The sequence below is a fragment of the Ambystoma mexicanum genome, chromosome 14 (assembly GCF_040938575.1).
Source record: "Ambystoma mexicanum isolate Mex_15411 chromosome 14, UKY_AmexF1_1, whole genome shotgun sequence".
Lineage (NCBI taxonomy): Eukaryota > Metazoa > Chordata > Amphibia > Caudata > Ambystomatidae > Ambystoma > Ambystoma mexicanum.
The window spans coordinates 617467288-617482953 of record NC_090940.1 but is presented as its reverse complement, the minus strand read 5'-3'; the positions used below and the strand labels follow the sequence as shown (position 1 = coordinate 617482953).

General features: G+C 45.9%; 1 protein-coding gene across 1 annotated transcript in view; it reads left to right on the top strand.

Annotated features, from left to right (window-relative positions):
• BATF (basic leucine zipper ATF-like transcription factor) overlaps nt 1-15666 on the top strand; it is a 96029-nt gene that overhangs the window by 29521 nt on the left and 50842 nt on the right. The window contains exon 2 of the mRNA XM_069638048.1: nt 11290-11394. Coding sequence (XP_069494149.1) covers nt 11290-11394 — 105 coding nt within the window. The remainder of the gene's footprint in view (nt 1-11289; nt 11395-15666) is intronic.

Sequence of the window (15666 nt, the reverse complement as noted above, 5' to 3'; positions counted from 1 at the left end):
CAAGGGAGGTCAGTTAACTGGAATAGGAAAACTATCCTTCAGTTTAAACGCCTTCTTATTGACTCTTTGAGGGATATGACCTTTTCTGTCCCACTGTGGATTGGAACGCAAGGACATGAGAATTCTTGCTAGAACACAATACTGGCCTGTGCCTATGAGGTCAGCAAATCTGGCTCCAAGGATACTATGAAGCCTGGTAGACATCTGGGTGATGTTGAGTATACAACTCTAAGATTATCAAATGTAGGGGATTGGCTGCTCTTAAAAAACAGGATCTTACAACATATGAGTTTATCACACAAAGGCACAACATTTTTGTTAGATCCCTGAAGATAAATGAATATCTCAGGTCTCACCAGACTAGGCTGGAACATCTTTGCAAAGGGAAGGAGGGTAAATTCTGGTATATAGTAAATGGGAATGAGACACTTGATAACAATAAGGCGGGACTAGACTGCCCTATATTGGCTGATGTTTGGGTTACATATTACACCAACAATTTTGCCTTGCCCAGAAAATGTATTGAAATCGAAGGTTCTGACCTAGGTCCCCCAGTTGTAGGTCACTGTCCATGGGATCATGAGGACATTTCTTGGGCTATAGGTAAATTTAAGCCTTCTTGTGCCCCGGGACCGGATGGCATTCCCGCTTTCATACTTAAGGAGGATCCGTGTTTGTGGGCGCAACTCTTGAAGACTTTGTTCAATCACATCTTTGATATCCATACTGTTCCTGCTACTTGGGTCCAGTCCATTATCGTACCCATTTACAAAAAGGGAGATGCACTTGACCCCAACTATTATAGGCCCATAGCGCTAAACAACGCCACAAGTAAAGTTTTTTCCATCTTGCTTCTCAGGGACCTTAATTTTGTGGTCAAGGGCAACTCTCTATTAAGTACATTTCAAGTTGGATTCAGACAAGATATGGGTACTACCCTTAATGGAACAGTACTAGCACATCTGAGACACTTTGTACATAATACGTGTGTGGGGGATGTTTTTCTAGCCTCACTGGACTTGTCCAGTGCTTTTGATGGCGTTATTAGGTCAAGGCTATGGTCCAGAATGTTAGCTATGAACATCCTGCGAAAGCTTGTGCAGTTTATTGCACTCTTGCATACCCACACCACAATATGTGTCCGACTGACAGGGGAGGGATCACTTTCACAGGAGATGTGTTTCCTATTCTGGGGTCAAACATGGTTGTACATTGACCCCAATACTCTTCAACCTGTACGTGTGGGAAGTGGCGGTACTGTGGCAGGGTCCTTCCATCACACCTGTCAGGTTGGGGAGTACTAGGATAGAATGGATGGCCTTTGCGGACGATTTTATCCTTTTAGATCGTACACCGCAAGGCCTTAGGATGAAAATGCAGCTGCTCTTCCAATTTGCCACTGCAAACAACCTTCTTCCTAATGCTTCGAAATCTCAGGTACTTGTTTTTTCTAGGGGAATTAAGGTACAGACATACAACTGGACCATGGGCCGGAAAAAGTGGAACAGGTCAAGGCTGTTACTTATCTTGGGTATAACCTTTTGAATAGGGTCAGCCTTGAATTCTGGAAAACTAGTTTATCTGAAAAGGCCTACAAAGTTAAAGCCCAATTGAAATTTCTAAAGCAAAAAGTGTGCACATTTTCAATACTCCCACTCAGGCGTTATTACCTTGCCAAGTTTGAACCCATTATCTTATACGGTCTTGACCTCTCCACTCATGGTATGGGTCCTACCGTGAATTTGATGCAAGGGAAACTGTGGAAGGAGTTGTTGGGTTGGTCTATGGTAGTACCTAATGCTGTCATAAAACACAAGCTTTGTTTAATATCTTTGAAAGCTAGATCTGTCTGGAAACAAATAATCACCTTTAGGAAAATAAGTGACCCCCGAAGAACTCGCTCTACGTGCCACTTGGTCTGGTTATGCATGATGACTCTGTTTCCTCTATGAAAGAATTTTGTTCCAGGGTGAAGTCTGTTTTAGCCTCCCTTGGGTTAAAGGTGGAAAATCTTGTGCAAAGACCGGGTATTGTGAAGAGTTTTCTCTTTAGGGCGGACTGGGTGGAGACTGTAGATTGCATTGCCACCTACTCTACCTATTGGAAATATTATACCTTTGTGCATGCAAGAGAATTTATACCTCTCTATCTAATACGACTCCCATGTGCTAATGTGCGATTTAGGCTCAATCAGTTCCCTTCTTATGAGAGGATTAAGTATTGGAATGACTCATCTAAATTTCCTGTTTACCATTCCTCCGAGAACCACTGCAGATTTTGTGGGGACAAGGATTCTACGGAAATCCTCAGCCATATAGTTATCATGTGTCCCTTTTTTGATTATATGCGTCTGAAGAGTCTCAAACACAATTTTGAAAAAAATATGGAGGCCTCCGCAAATCTATTTTGGTGTAGGAGTATCTGGAGTATGAATATATCATTGATTTTGGCCCTAAATAAGTTCCTGATGCTAGTCACAAAGGAATTGGATAAAAAGAACTCCAGCACCTAATGGGACTTTGCTGGCATACAGTAACGGCCATAATACCTTAGAATTTGTCATGATTTAAATTCATTTCAATTGGAAGCTAATGTGGCATTTATTATTATGTATGTTTAATGTATGTTTTAGTAGTTTTGTAATAGATTTGTATATGTTTTCTTCTTTTTTCTCTTTCTTTGAAATATTGTGTATGTTGTGTAAGGTTTTCTGTAATTTGTGAACACAACAATAAAAAAGAAAAAAAAGAGGGGCACAGAGGAGGGGTACAGCTGTAACGAGTGGTGGGGAGAAGAGGGTCGGGCGGCGTCTAGCGAAAAGGTGATGTGATGGCCTAGATGTTGAGGCAGAGAGATTCTTTGAAGATGTGAGTCTTGAGTTCTTTTCTGAATTTTAGGAGTGTGGGGGTGGTGAGTCTGATGCTGATGGGGAGAAGGTTAAAAGTACAGGAGGGGCGTTCCCTACAATAGTAGGAACTGGGAAGGGTAACTGACAGGGAGGAGGTTCCATAGTCTTGGGGTGTAGGTAGACAAGGCTTGCTTTCTAGTCCTTTCCTTTTTGCAGCAGCGGATTTCAAGTCTGCACATGTCGTAGCTTCTGGTAGTGCGTTCTCCGTCGGAGATGCTGAGTTTCTCTGCGAGGTAGCAGGGTTACTTGAGGGCGACTGCCTTAGAGATGATGCAGCAAGACTTGAAGGTGATTTGTGCATGCAGTGGGAACCAATGAAGGTCAAAGAGAGCCATATCTGCGTAGCCCCTTGATGAGGCGTGTGGCCGCATGTAGGACACTTCTCAGGGGCACAGGGGAGGACTATGGGCGGCCTTCGAGGAGTGCATTGCCCCCATACAGGTGGGATAGGACCAGTGCTTGAACGGTGGATCTAGAGCTGTCCGGATGGAGGAAGGGCTTGACCTTTTGCAGGAGGAAGAGCTGATACTAAGCAGGCTGAGTTTTCTTAGCTATATGTGTCTTGAAGGAGAGGTGTTTGTCGATGTGTAACCGGAGGGACATAGCGCAGGAGGTGAGCTAAGGTGTGAAACCCTCAGAGTTCATCGTTGATAGCCAGGACTGTATGTCTGCGTGTTCAGTGTTGGTTAGGATTAGGAATTCGGTCTTGGAGGGGTTGAGCTTCAAGTATGCACTGGTCATCCAAGACTGAATCAGCGAGAGGCAGGTTTTAAGCCTATGGATGTCCTTGATGGAGTCGATCTTGAGGTATGGCTGTGTGTTGTCAGCGTATTGGTGGATGTGGATGTTGTGTGTGACTAGGAGGGCTCCCAGCGGTTCCATGTATAGATTGAAGATCACTGGGGATAGGATGCAACCCTGTGGGACTCCACAGGTGACGGGTAGCATTGGCATCTAGAGAGTCCATCGGAACAAACTGCTGTCGGTTGACGAAGTAGGACTTGAACCAGCCTAGCGCAAGGCTGCTAATCCTCATGTGCCGATGTAGGGTGTCCGAAAGCGCCTGGCGGTCTACTGTGTCGAAAGCAGACGAGAGGTTGAGTAGAACCAGGAGGCACAGTTGCCCATCAACAAGGATGTTGAGGGGGTCGTCGACCACCTGTATGGTTGCTGTCTCCGTACTGTACCTGGGTCTGAACCCGGATTGGTAGTTTTGGAGGAGATTGTTGGTTTCAATGTGTTGCTACAGTTGTGCTGCTACTGCTTTCTTGAAGATCTTACCTAGGAAGGGAAGATGGGTGATGGGTTAGTTACCTAGATTGTTGGAATCCAGAGTGGGTTTCTTTAGTAGAGGGAGGATTTGTCCTGTTTTTAGGGTCGGTGGGAAGGTGCCTTGCGTTAGGGAGCTGTTGATGATCTCGAGGTAAGGAAGGAGAGCTTCTGCGGGGAGGTTCTTGAGGATGGATGCTGGGAGGATGTTGTCTGTATACAATGTGGCTTTTGAGGATGGCCGGGGTTTCTACCAGGTCCTTTGTCGAGAGTGTCTTGAATGTTGTCCAGGGTGTGGAGATTCCGTGAGGAGGGACGTGAGGTGGGTGCGTGGATGCAGAGTTGCTGTCTGTGCTAGCGAATCTTACTGTTTTTGTCGATGAAGACGGTGTTGATGGCAGTGGATTTTTCAATGGAGTGTGGTATGGCAGGGTCGGGTTTTGAGTTGATGCAGTGCTTGACTGCTTTGAAGAGGGCTCTGCTTTTGTTGTCAGCATCTGCTATGGTGTTCTGATAGTAGGAGGCTTTGGCTCTGTTGTTGAGTTGTCAGCGGGTTGGTCTGAGTTCCTTGAGGAGCACCAGGTCGGAAGCGGCCCTGGAGTGGCACCAGGTTTTCTCTTGTTTCCTAATGACTCTTTTACTGAGGTTGAGTTCTTGTGTGAACCAGGGTGCTGATGGTTTTGGTTTGCAGGTGCGTTGTTTCATAGGCGCGTGTCGGTCGATGGAGGCTGAAAGGGCTGTGTTGAGTGCTCCAGTAGAGAGCCGAAGTTCAGTTGGGGGTGTTCGGTCCATGTAAGGTGGAGGTTGGCGAGGTCTTCCTTGAGGGCTTCCAAAGGGAAGTTCTTGAAGGACCTGAAGGTTTGTCTGGTGGGTTTCTGCTGGGAGTGCTTGACTGGGGTGGTGTTAGGAAAGATTTCGTAATTGTAGGTAATTTTCCTTCCATGTGGCAACCCCTAAACTTTTTGCTGTTGTTTTTCACCTTGTTCTTGACTTTGCCAGAGAAGTGCAGCCTTCTGCCGCACTCCTCTGGGCTTTCGCTCCTTTCTTACGGGGAAACTGACATGCCCTTAAGACTGTCAGTACCGGGGAACGCTGTTTCCCGTAGTTTCTTTTAACATGTTGCGGCTTTCGTGCAACATGACACAAGAGGGCACTGTAAGCTAAGTTACAGCTCTCTTGGGTCTCTAGCCTTCTACAGGCCCTAGATACTCGTTTAGGATTGTATCTGATCGGTGCAAGGGATTCAGGGACGGGAATGGTGGCAGCGATCGTTTCTTGTGTTTTGAGCTCCTTTTGGCGTTCTAAGTGCGTTTCTCGCGCTTAACCCAAAATGGTGGCCTAGCTCCCAAAATGGCCAGACCACGAGGCTCCTTTGTCCTGTCCGCTGACCGTCTTGCTCCCTTCACCTTCCCCAGGTCGAGCCGACCCGGGGCCTTCCTTATTTGGGCATGTACTTTCCCGCGAAACACGGATGCTTTTGCGGGCTTCGACATGTCTTGTGTGTGCCTCCAGGATGTGGGCTGGGATGTCTGGTCCCAATACACATCCTGGGTGCCAGAGAGTTTAGGGTGGTGTGAATGCCTGGGACCACCGTGGTCCGTGATTGGTCCACAAATGGTGTGAGTGTTGATGAGCGGATCTCCCATTGGGTCCCGTCCGTTTTGGCGCGAAGGGAACCGTGGATAAGAGGGGGCTGGAAACACCACTACCATGTCGATCTCCTGAGTTCTCACGAACGAAGGAATACAGGAGCCAAGTATCCTGCAACCAAGAGGCTGGACCGAGGAATCGCTGGTGACCCGCTGAAGGACTTCTCCTCTGCACTGCTGTCGCCTTGTGAAACCCTTTTCACCTTTGATCGAACCAGAAGGCCTGTACTGGTACTTCGACCCTCGGAATAGCGGGAACAGCTATTCTCGGCATCTTCACCATCTCCTGCCAGTAAGCCTTCGGAAGCGTCTATGGGCCATCCAGCTGACTGACCAGCTTACACGGGAGTCTTGCTCTGTAACCGCCGCCAGGTTGTGTAGTATTTCGAGTCCTTGTCACTCTCACACGCTTCGTACACTTGGCGTTCCCAGGTCTGAAGTGAGTAGTGTACATTTGGCTCAGATACACACGGCCGCTCCGTTGCCCTGCTGCGGTAACAAACTGTGCGGGTTTCTCCGATTGGGACGTCTTTTTACTCAACACGACGGCGAGGCGTTCCCTGCTCTTCTGAACCTGCCAGCTGCTGAAACTGACGCGGAGAAGCCTGGGTCTGCTTGCATCGGGGACCGGTGAGTAGCATAGCTAGGATCTGGTCGCCCTCCTGCAGGAGCCCATTGCTTTTCCCCGCTGTGTCAAACAGCACCCTTTTTCGTACTCGCGCTCTGCTTCTGCCCACTGTGGAGGCTGCGCTTGAGTCGCGGAACTTGTTCTTCTTCTTTTGTGCACTAAACTGAACTGCCTGATTTCCCTCGAAGAGCTTCTCCTTTTGCCCGTTGGCACCAGCGCGTGCAGGTACTTTTGAGCACAAGGCTCCACTCTTCGCAGGGCTCGGACTTCCATCTAGTTAGGTGCCTCTGAAGGCGAACTGGATCTAAGCATTATTTCGCACTGCCTGTCTTCCTTCCCTTTTAGGTGGACTACCCATTTCGTGCATCTAACGCTTGAGACTGTCGTATTTGTATATATATTGTGTTGATATGGTATGTGTTGGTTTACTATCGTTATATTGTGATTTTCTCGCTACGGTCATTGTTTTAAAGGCCTTGGAATAAATGTGTATATATTTTTAATATAACAACTGTTTGGAGTAGTTTGTAAGTGATCTTGCTTTGTGTGCTCATTGTGGGCTTTCAGTCACCCTCACCCCTCTTGAGACCTAGTCTTGACCGCCGCAATCGCTACCTTGATTGGTCTGGCTCGTCCAGAGGTTCCCCTGTTCCAAGTAATTAGGTTGGCCTTCTGAACTTCTGCGCCACCAGGACAGAGTTCAGAAATCCGTCTTAACAGGTGGTGTGCTGGATGTTGAAAGGCACGGTTAGGTGGTCAGACCAGTCAAGCGGGAGAGGAGAGCTGTAGTGGAGGGAAGACAGTGCAGTAATGATTAGGTCGTGGACATTACCATTCTCGTGTGTTGGATCTTTCGTGTACTGTGTGAGGCTGAGGGTGTCGAGAAGATGTGTTACATATGATACATTTAAGAAATCAATAGACACGATTCAACATTTCTATTTCTATTTTATAGGCCTTTCTAAAGCGCATACATACACCTTAAAGCTTCTTGCCGCTAGAGGGGCTCATGTTAATTTCTTTTTAAATTCTGAGCAGTGTATTATTATCGGGTGAACAACTAAGTCAATTTACCAACTCTGAAAAACTTAACGGGTCAGACGTGTTCCTAACACAAAAGAGCAGAGAAGGCAGAAGGCAATGGACCGCTAACTTGAAAAGAAACCCTGCTCTCCATTGAGGAGGTTGGACATTTTAGGGACTAGTAACAGCCCTTTAGTTGTCATACGAGTGTCCCTACTAAGACGAAACCACTATACCTTTCTTTGAAGGAATGATGGTCTCTCAGCGTTCAGTGCCTTATGAGTCATGCATAGAGCATTTCATTTGATTCTGGCCTTGACTGGCAGCCAGTGAAGGCGAGACAGAATGGGTGCAATATGTCCCAGTTGACCCACATTACACAGCGTCAGGGCTGTTAGAGTTTGAACTCTTTGACGCTTCTGAATTTCCCACGGTGGAAGTACCAAATAAATAGCATTACAGTAATCCAGACGAGAGCTGGATGAAAAAACCCGAACACTTAACAAGGAATCTTTAGTTGAAAGAAAATTCTTAGTCCCCTTGTAATCTGTTTTGAAAGGGAAATTGAGGTGCATATCAGCAGCCCTACATTTTACATTGATATAAATGTCCACGTTCTTGAAATACTCTCTATTTTAATTCAAACATTTTACTAAGACTTCACAGGGCGTGATAGTCCTTTTTGGTCCCAAATACACCTTTTTTTAACTGTATCAGTGACCAATTATTATTATTATTTATGCATTTGTTGCAGCGCAAAAATAAAAAAACTCTCGAATCCCGGCCTTAGTTATATTAGGGTACATTTAGTTGGGAACATTAGTTATATTAGGGTGCAAGGTTGCATGTTACATTATGTGAAGAGAGGTGGAAGGAAAGTTACATTTTACACTAGAAAAGGGAGTTAAAAAGGGGGGTGAGGAAAGGCAGTGGGGGATACAATAGTCTTAGGAGGAGTACAGTCAGTTGAACAGCCATGTCTTCAAGTTTCTGCGGAAGGTCCAGTAGGCCTGTTCTTATCCGAGAGCGAGTGGAAGATTGTTCCAAAGCTTGGCTGCCATGAGAGGGAAGCTCTTGCCCCCTACAGAGAGGCAGTAAAAGTTGGGGGTCTTCAGAAGGTGACTTTTGGACGATCTCAGTGGGCCGGTTGGGGTGTATTTTTCTACGCATTGTGACAGGTAGGTCGGGGCAGTGTTGGAGAGACAACGGTGGACCAAGGATAATGTCTTGAATTTTATCCTTTCCCGGATAGGCAGCCAGTGTGCAGCTCTCCTAGCTTCTGAGATGTGGTCCGATTTGGACAGGCCAATGGCAGCTCGGATGGCTTTATTTTGGCGTGCCTGGTGTGTATTCAAGTTGCATTCTGAGGTGCTGGTTAATAAGGCGTTGCAATAATCGAGCTTGGTTGCAGTGACAGCTCCTGCTATTGTAAGGCAGTTAGGGAGTGGAGAGGAAGGGCCTGCTGGCATGAAGAAGTTTGGCTGTGTGAGCCGCCGCTGAGGTGTTTGAGTTCACGTGGCGAGAGAAGTTGAGGTTGGCATCCAGGTAGACCCCATGAGTTTTGGCAGCGGTAGAGGTGGTGATGCGGTTACCATCGATGATGAATTCTTTGAAAGCTAGATCAATGTTACGAAGTGTGGGGATTCAGCCGACAAGGATTTCCTGGTCCTCAGATTTCCAATTCTGAGTTATAATCGATGATATCTTACATGATATATGGGATAAAATACCCCCTGCTGTATGTTATAAAGATATTGCAGTTCACCGAGGAGTTCCATGACCAAAATCAGAACAACAAGGCTGAATGCCGAGTTCCTTTATAAGATCATGAAACTCAGAGGTGACTTGCAATATCCTTTTTATCTACAATGGGGGATATTTTATTCTTTATGATAAATGGCCATTCACTGTGATCCCTTTGATGCTTGGCCTCTTGCTCAGTGTAATGCAAACAATCTTCCAGTTGCTGATACAATATTCCATGTAGAATCTGTTTGGATTAAAACAACAGATAATATGCAGCTTCTAATCATGATGTCTTGCAGAAACATAATTTAAGCAGTTTAATAAAATGCATCTAAAAATGTTTTGTTTTCTGCTTTAAAATAAGCAAGAACATGCAGATTCTTGCTCTCGTGTGTGAAACTCCTGCAGTGTAATTATAATTAACGTGCTTAATATCGGAGATCAGTTTCTGAGCGCAAGACCTTTCAAGACAAACGCGTTGCCTCTGAGCTATCCTCCCTTGCCTCTGAGCTATCCTCCCGGCCCACAAATTAAACATACTACTATAAACAGCTCAATAGCAATTAATGACTGTAAAGTGTCATGGAAATCTATTTTACAAGCAAGGAATTTGAAACGCTGGTGCCACCTTTAATGAAGTGTTGCAGTGACAGATGGAATTCTGCTCTGTGTTGGCTGAAGTGTCAAGCATTGATGTGAGAATTGAAGCGTAATAACTGATTAGACAGCAGTACTGATGTCTAGTTATGTTATTATTACAGGTCACTAGGGGTGTCACCACTAGCCTGCAATAAGAAAGTTATACTGGCATTGCAGGACATGGTCACTTATAGTCCTGGGTGTCCCCATTATAAACGCAGAACTGCAAGTCTCTGAATGCAAAGTTAAACCCCGGACTGGACTAGGGGCACCCGAAAGGAACGGACAATGTTAGCGTGTATGGGTTGATTTGGTTGCAGTGCAGTTGATCCTGTCACTATTGCATGCGTAGGTACGGTGTTGTTGGTTTCTGCCTGCTCATCTGTAAAGGTTACACCCCAGTTGTGTTATGACAGTGCATTCCGTCAGGCTGGTGAGGGGGTTAGCCTGTAGCAAACACTGGGAGCACTGGATGGGCACACCATGGCGACGGGGTGATCTTGCCAGGGTGGGGGAGTTGTTTAGCCTCTTTAAGGTCTCCCATATTGGTTTTGGCCGGTTGCGACTCTCCAATCTAGAAGCTGGGAGCTGGCTATGCCTTCCTAAGCCTTGGTAGTGTTGATACGCAACGCACATGCATTGGAAATAGTTCAACGATGAAGTACGCCATATTGATCGTTAACCCGCTCTGTTACTTCACCTCTAGGTTCTTGGCATCTGAAACCCACCAGATACGGACTTGGCAATGCATCGAGTTGTGATGAAAAGACCTGGTGCCAGATTACAGAAGCTTTGCACCGGTACAAGTGCAAAGTGTGCACGGTATTATCACTAGGGCAAAGTTTGCCCTATTTCTACAAACACTTGCAAATATTAGAAAACCATTGCACCATGGCAACTGCATTTTGGCATGTTCTAAGCAGTAGGGTAAAAATTGCCCCAGTGCCAAAAATATACATTTTCGATGCATTTTTGCACCGGGGCAAAGTTTGCCCTAATGCTAGTACCAGTCCGTTTTATCTTTTTGCATTAGGGCATTTTTTGCCCTACTGCTTATAAATGCAGTTTTCATGGTTTTCTAATATTTTTAAGTGTTTTTATAAATAGGGCAAAGTTTGCCCTAGCGCTAATACCGTGCAAACTTTCCACTTGAACCAGTGCAAAGCTTCTGTAATCTGGCCCCTGGTGTTGTTTTTCTAAGAGAAAGGAAGGCCGAGAAGGGGTCCTGTTTCCCTTTTTCAGGAATTGATGAGTTAGAAGGGGGTCTGTGGATTCTTAGAGAACAATGTAAGTAGGTTCAAGAGGACGCACGGTTGGTTTCATTGGTAGTGATCATTGGCTCTGCCATCAACTGCTAAAAATCTCTGCAAGTGAGAAGATTTGAAAGAAGGTCATTAATAATGCCGACTTCCTTGTTCCTTTTCAAGGACTCTTCAGACGACACCAGGAAGGTGCAGAGGAGGGAGAAGAACCGTATCGCTGCTCAGAAGAGCCGGCAAAGGCAAACACAGAAAGCGGATACACTACACTTGGTAGGTGCTTTAGCCGTTGGAAACTCATCAAATACCCAACTACCAATGCAAAGGTGACGTGGGTTGGGGCGGTGATAGACAGGCATTTTAAATATGGCTATGTGCTGCATTAGGACAATAGTTTACTTGCTTTAGCCAAATTTCCTGAGGGTGCTAAGATTGGAGAGCAAAGCAACCCACGCACGCAGATCTTAGACCTTTACGCTTTGTGCATTTAAATCAGGGCTGTTATTCCTTTATTTGTTGGCCATATAAGTGGGTCTTGGGATCTGAGTGGTGCCAGCAAAAGTCATGAGAGATGGTATCTCATATGTTCCTTTTTGAGACACATCTACAAAAGGAGACACTTTACTGCATGATACTCTGCCACCACTATCACTAAACAGTTCCTTGTCCCAATCATAACTCTTATTACTAACTGCCAAGGTGCAGAAATGAAGGTCTGGTGTTTCCAGCAAGTGTCAACAAACACACAAGTATTATTTCACCATGCACACCAGAAAGGGATCTGAAGGATGAGTCCCTTTTGAGTGTTCCTGGCAGTCTGCGGAAGGTTGAGGGGAGAGCTTCTTTTCCATGCCGTGATGTCTGGCCAATACCTATGGGCATTGGCCGAATCCTTACATCCTCATGTGCCCATTGACCACCAGTGGCAGAATACCAATATGCCATGTTGTTAGGCCATCGACCCAATCCTGCGAGGCTCCCATGTCCAAGATGCTGGAAAACTCCTATGGTTATCAGCCTACTACTGTCATCCTTTCTTATTATAGGGGCTTAAGCCCTTGCCGACCTAACTCCCATGGAAATGAGTATCCACTTTGAGGGGTCAGAAATGCGCTACAGACACAAAGGTATAGTTTTATCAATGTTTAGCATTTATTAAATGAAAAGGGGTGCAATAAATGCCTATCTTTCCCTATCCTAACAAGGATGTCCCCACCTATCCAACTACAAATAAAGAAAGATGACCTAGTGTCCAAACGCCTCTGACCCTCACACTAATACATACAACAAAAGTACACAAGGAATATTTGTCTGGCTTCAGTTCAACAAAACAGTGTAAAAATTCAAACTTATAGGTTTCAGAACATACTCCTTGTGATCTGGGTTGGGCTCGCTCCCTTGATATGATATGATATGGCATTTATAACACACCTATACACAAGTGTTTCAAGGCGTGATGAGGCAAGGGAGGGAGAACAGATGTAAGACAGAGACAACGATCTTACTAGGTCATGTGACATTTAGATTGCGCAAGTGCAGGGAGGGGGGATCAGTTCAGGAATACCCTTGGAAAAGTTCTGACTCACCGAAGTTCTGTTCAGTTCAACACAAATTGTCTTTTCCCTCCACTGAGTCCTTCCACTTGGTAAAGTAAATGTCTCTTTCACAAACACTTGTTCAAAAATCAAAGCAATTGTTGTCTTCCACGGTATTCTTCTTGGTAAGGGAAATGTTTCTCTGACAAAACATAAGTTCATACACCGAGGCAATTATTTTCCTCCGGATTTAATGCAATTGCTAGCGTATCACACTTATTTTTCCAATGTGATACTTTTGTCAGGATAGCACAGCAAGTATCTTTGGTGATGCAAAAGTTTGTCAAAATGCTAATAGAGTTTACAAGTTCTTTCCATCATACCTTTTTGCCACAACCACATGCCTGCCAGGAAGAAAACTCCTACAACTACAATTGGTCTTAATGGCAATATTTGTTCCAAGATTCTCCACAACTGTATCCCATGTGAGGAGGGCTGAACAATGGCTGCCTCTTTTTATAGTCTCTTAACTCTTGGCAAAGTGGGTTACAGGTTTCCCCAAACTGGAAACTTAAGGGTGAATTGTGCCCAGGCTGCCTCTTGACTGCTTATTGATAGCCCCTTGGCTGTTGGCAATGTGGGTTACAGGTTTCCCCAAGTTGTTATCCCATAAAAGGAGAATTGTACCCTTCTGTAGCAGGTGCATTCTTTAATCCAAAAGGCATAACCTTAAACTGGTAGAGGCCAGCTGGGGTTGAGAATGCCGTTTTCTCCTTGGCATGGTCTGGCAGGGCTATTTGCAATAGCCTGACGTCAGATCAAATGTACTGAGGTACTTGGCTGAACCAAGTCTATCCACCAGTTCATCTGTCCTTGGCAAAGGATGTGCATCAGTCTTAGTAACTGCATTTAGAGCTCTATAGTCCACACAGAATCTCAACTCCTTGGATCCTGCTTTGGTATTAGAACAACTGGCCTAGACCATGGACTTGTAGAGGGCTCTATAACCCCCGAGATCAAGCATCTTGTTGCCCTCTCCTTTGATGTGGGATCTCACATGTTCTGACATTCTGTAACCTCCGCTTTTCACAGGTAAACAGTCACCAGTAGGAATATCATGCTGGCCCCAAGGGGTCAATCCTGGTGAAAGTGAAAACAGGGAGGCAAACTGATTTAACAGAACTTTGCACTCCTCCTGTTGCTCAGATGTCAGTTGAGAAGAGAGATTGACTCCTATGTTCTCATCCAAAAGTTGGCCTGTGAGGGGGTCAGGTAGAGGTTCACTCTCCTCCTTCTCTTGAGCTGAAGCTAGAAGCAAAGCTCCCCCTTCTGGTCTCGAGACATATGCCTTCAAACGGTTGGTGTGAAAGACTCTGGGAGCCTCGTTAGGTCTGCCTAAATCCACCAGATAGTTCACCTCTCCAGGTTTACCCACAACCTTGAAGGGTCCTATCCATTTGTCCTGCAAGGCCCTCTGCCTTGTTGGCACCATAACTAGTACAAGCTGGCCTTGAGTAAACTCAACCATGCTGGCCTTCTAGTCATGCCAATGTTTGACCAGAGCCTGACCTGCTTTTAAGTTATCACTAGCTTTTGCAATCATGTGTGACATTCTCCTCCGGAGACCTATCACATAGTCATTCACTCTGGCTGGCAGGAGCACTCTCCAACCCTTCCTTAATTAGGGCCAAGGGGCCTCTGACTGGATGGCCATTGAGAAGTTCAAAGGGACTGTAACCAGCTCCCTCCTGAGGGACTTCTCTATAAGCAAAGAGAAGGCATGGCAGTAGAATGTCCCACTTTCTTTTAAGGGGTTCCTCTAAAGCACCTATCATGCTCTTCATGGTACGATTAAACCTCTCTACCAGTCCATTTGTCTGTGGATGGTAGGCGGTAGAGAATTCGTAAGTGACACCACAGTTTTTCCACATGGCTTGCATGTAGTGGGACATAAAATTGGATCTTCTGCCGGATATCACTTACTTAGGAAACCCTACTCTGGTAAAAATACCAAGTAGAGCCTTAGCCACAGCCTGAGCCGTAACAGTCCTCATAGGTATTGCTTCAGGATACCTAGTAGCAGGGTCTACTACAACCAGGATAAACCTGTTTCCTGATGATGTGGGAGGGTCAAGGGGACCAGCAATGTTGATGCCCACCCTCTCAAAAGGAACTCCCACCACTGGGAGAGGCACCAGCAGTGCCACATTCTTGGCTCCACTCTTGCCAGAGGTTTGGCAAGTGTGACAGCTCCTACAGAATTTGTCAACTTTGAACCCATCTTAGGCCAGTAGAAGTATAAGGAGAGCTTTTACTTGGTCTTTTTGAAACTTAAATGACCAGCCAAAGGTATCTCATGGGCCAACTGTAGGAACTGGAGTCTGTTTGCTAGGGGCCCTACAATTATTTTGCAGTCCCCAGGGATAGACTTAGTCAGTTCACTGTAGAAGAGGCCATCTTCCCAGCTCAACCTATGCTTTCCAACTTCTTGCCCATCAAGTTGAGAAGCAGCCTGTTGTCGAAGACCTTCAAGAGTGGGACACACTCTCTGTCCTCTGCTGAAGTCTGCCCTGTTGGGTCCACCTTCTGGCAGTAAAGACTGCAGCTCAGGATGGTCAACGGGGTCAAGATCTCCAACCAAAACAGTGTCTACCTCCAGATCTGACACTTCAGAAACTGGATCAACCACACAGGGTTGTACCTCACACTCTGCCTCAGAAGGTGGAGGAATCACAGGTGTGACTTTGGACAATCTTGGGGATGTCCTTGTTGGGATCACAGGGCAGCTATCTGTCTTTTTCTTGGAGGTCTTGGGTTTCCCCTTTGCCTCTTTCTTTACAGAAATAGCAGTGAGCAACTGCTGTGGAGTGGGAGTGATAGCTTCCTCTATCTCCTCCTATGGAGAGCCTCTTAAGGTCCTATCCCTTGCAGGCCTAGTGAGCTCCTGTTTCCTTTTACTGGGAGGCCTGGGGGTACTGGAGACAACTCCAAGAGTTTTCAGGTCATTACC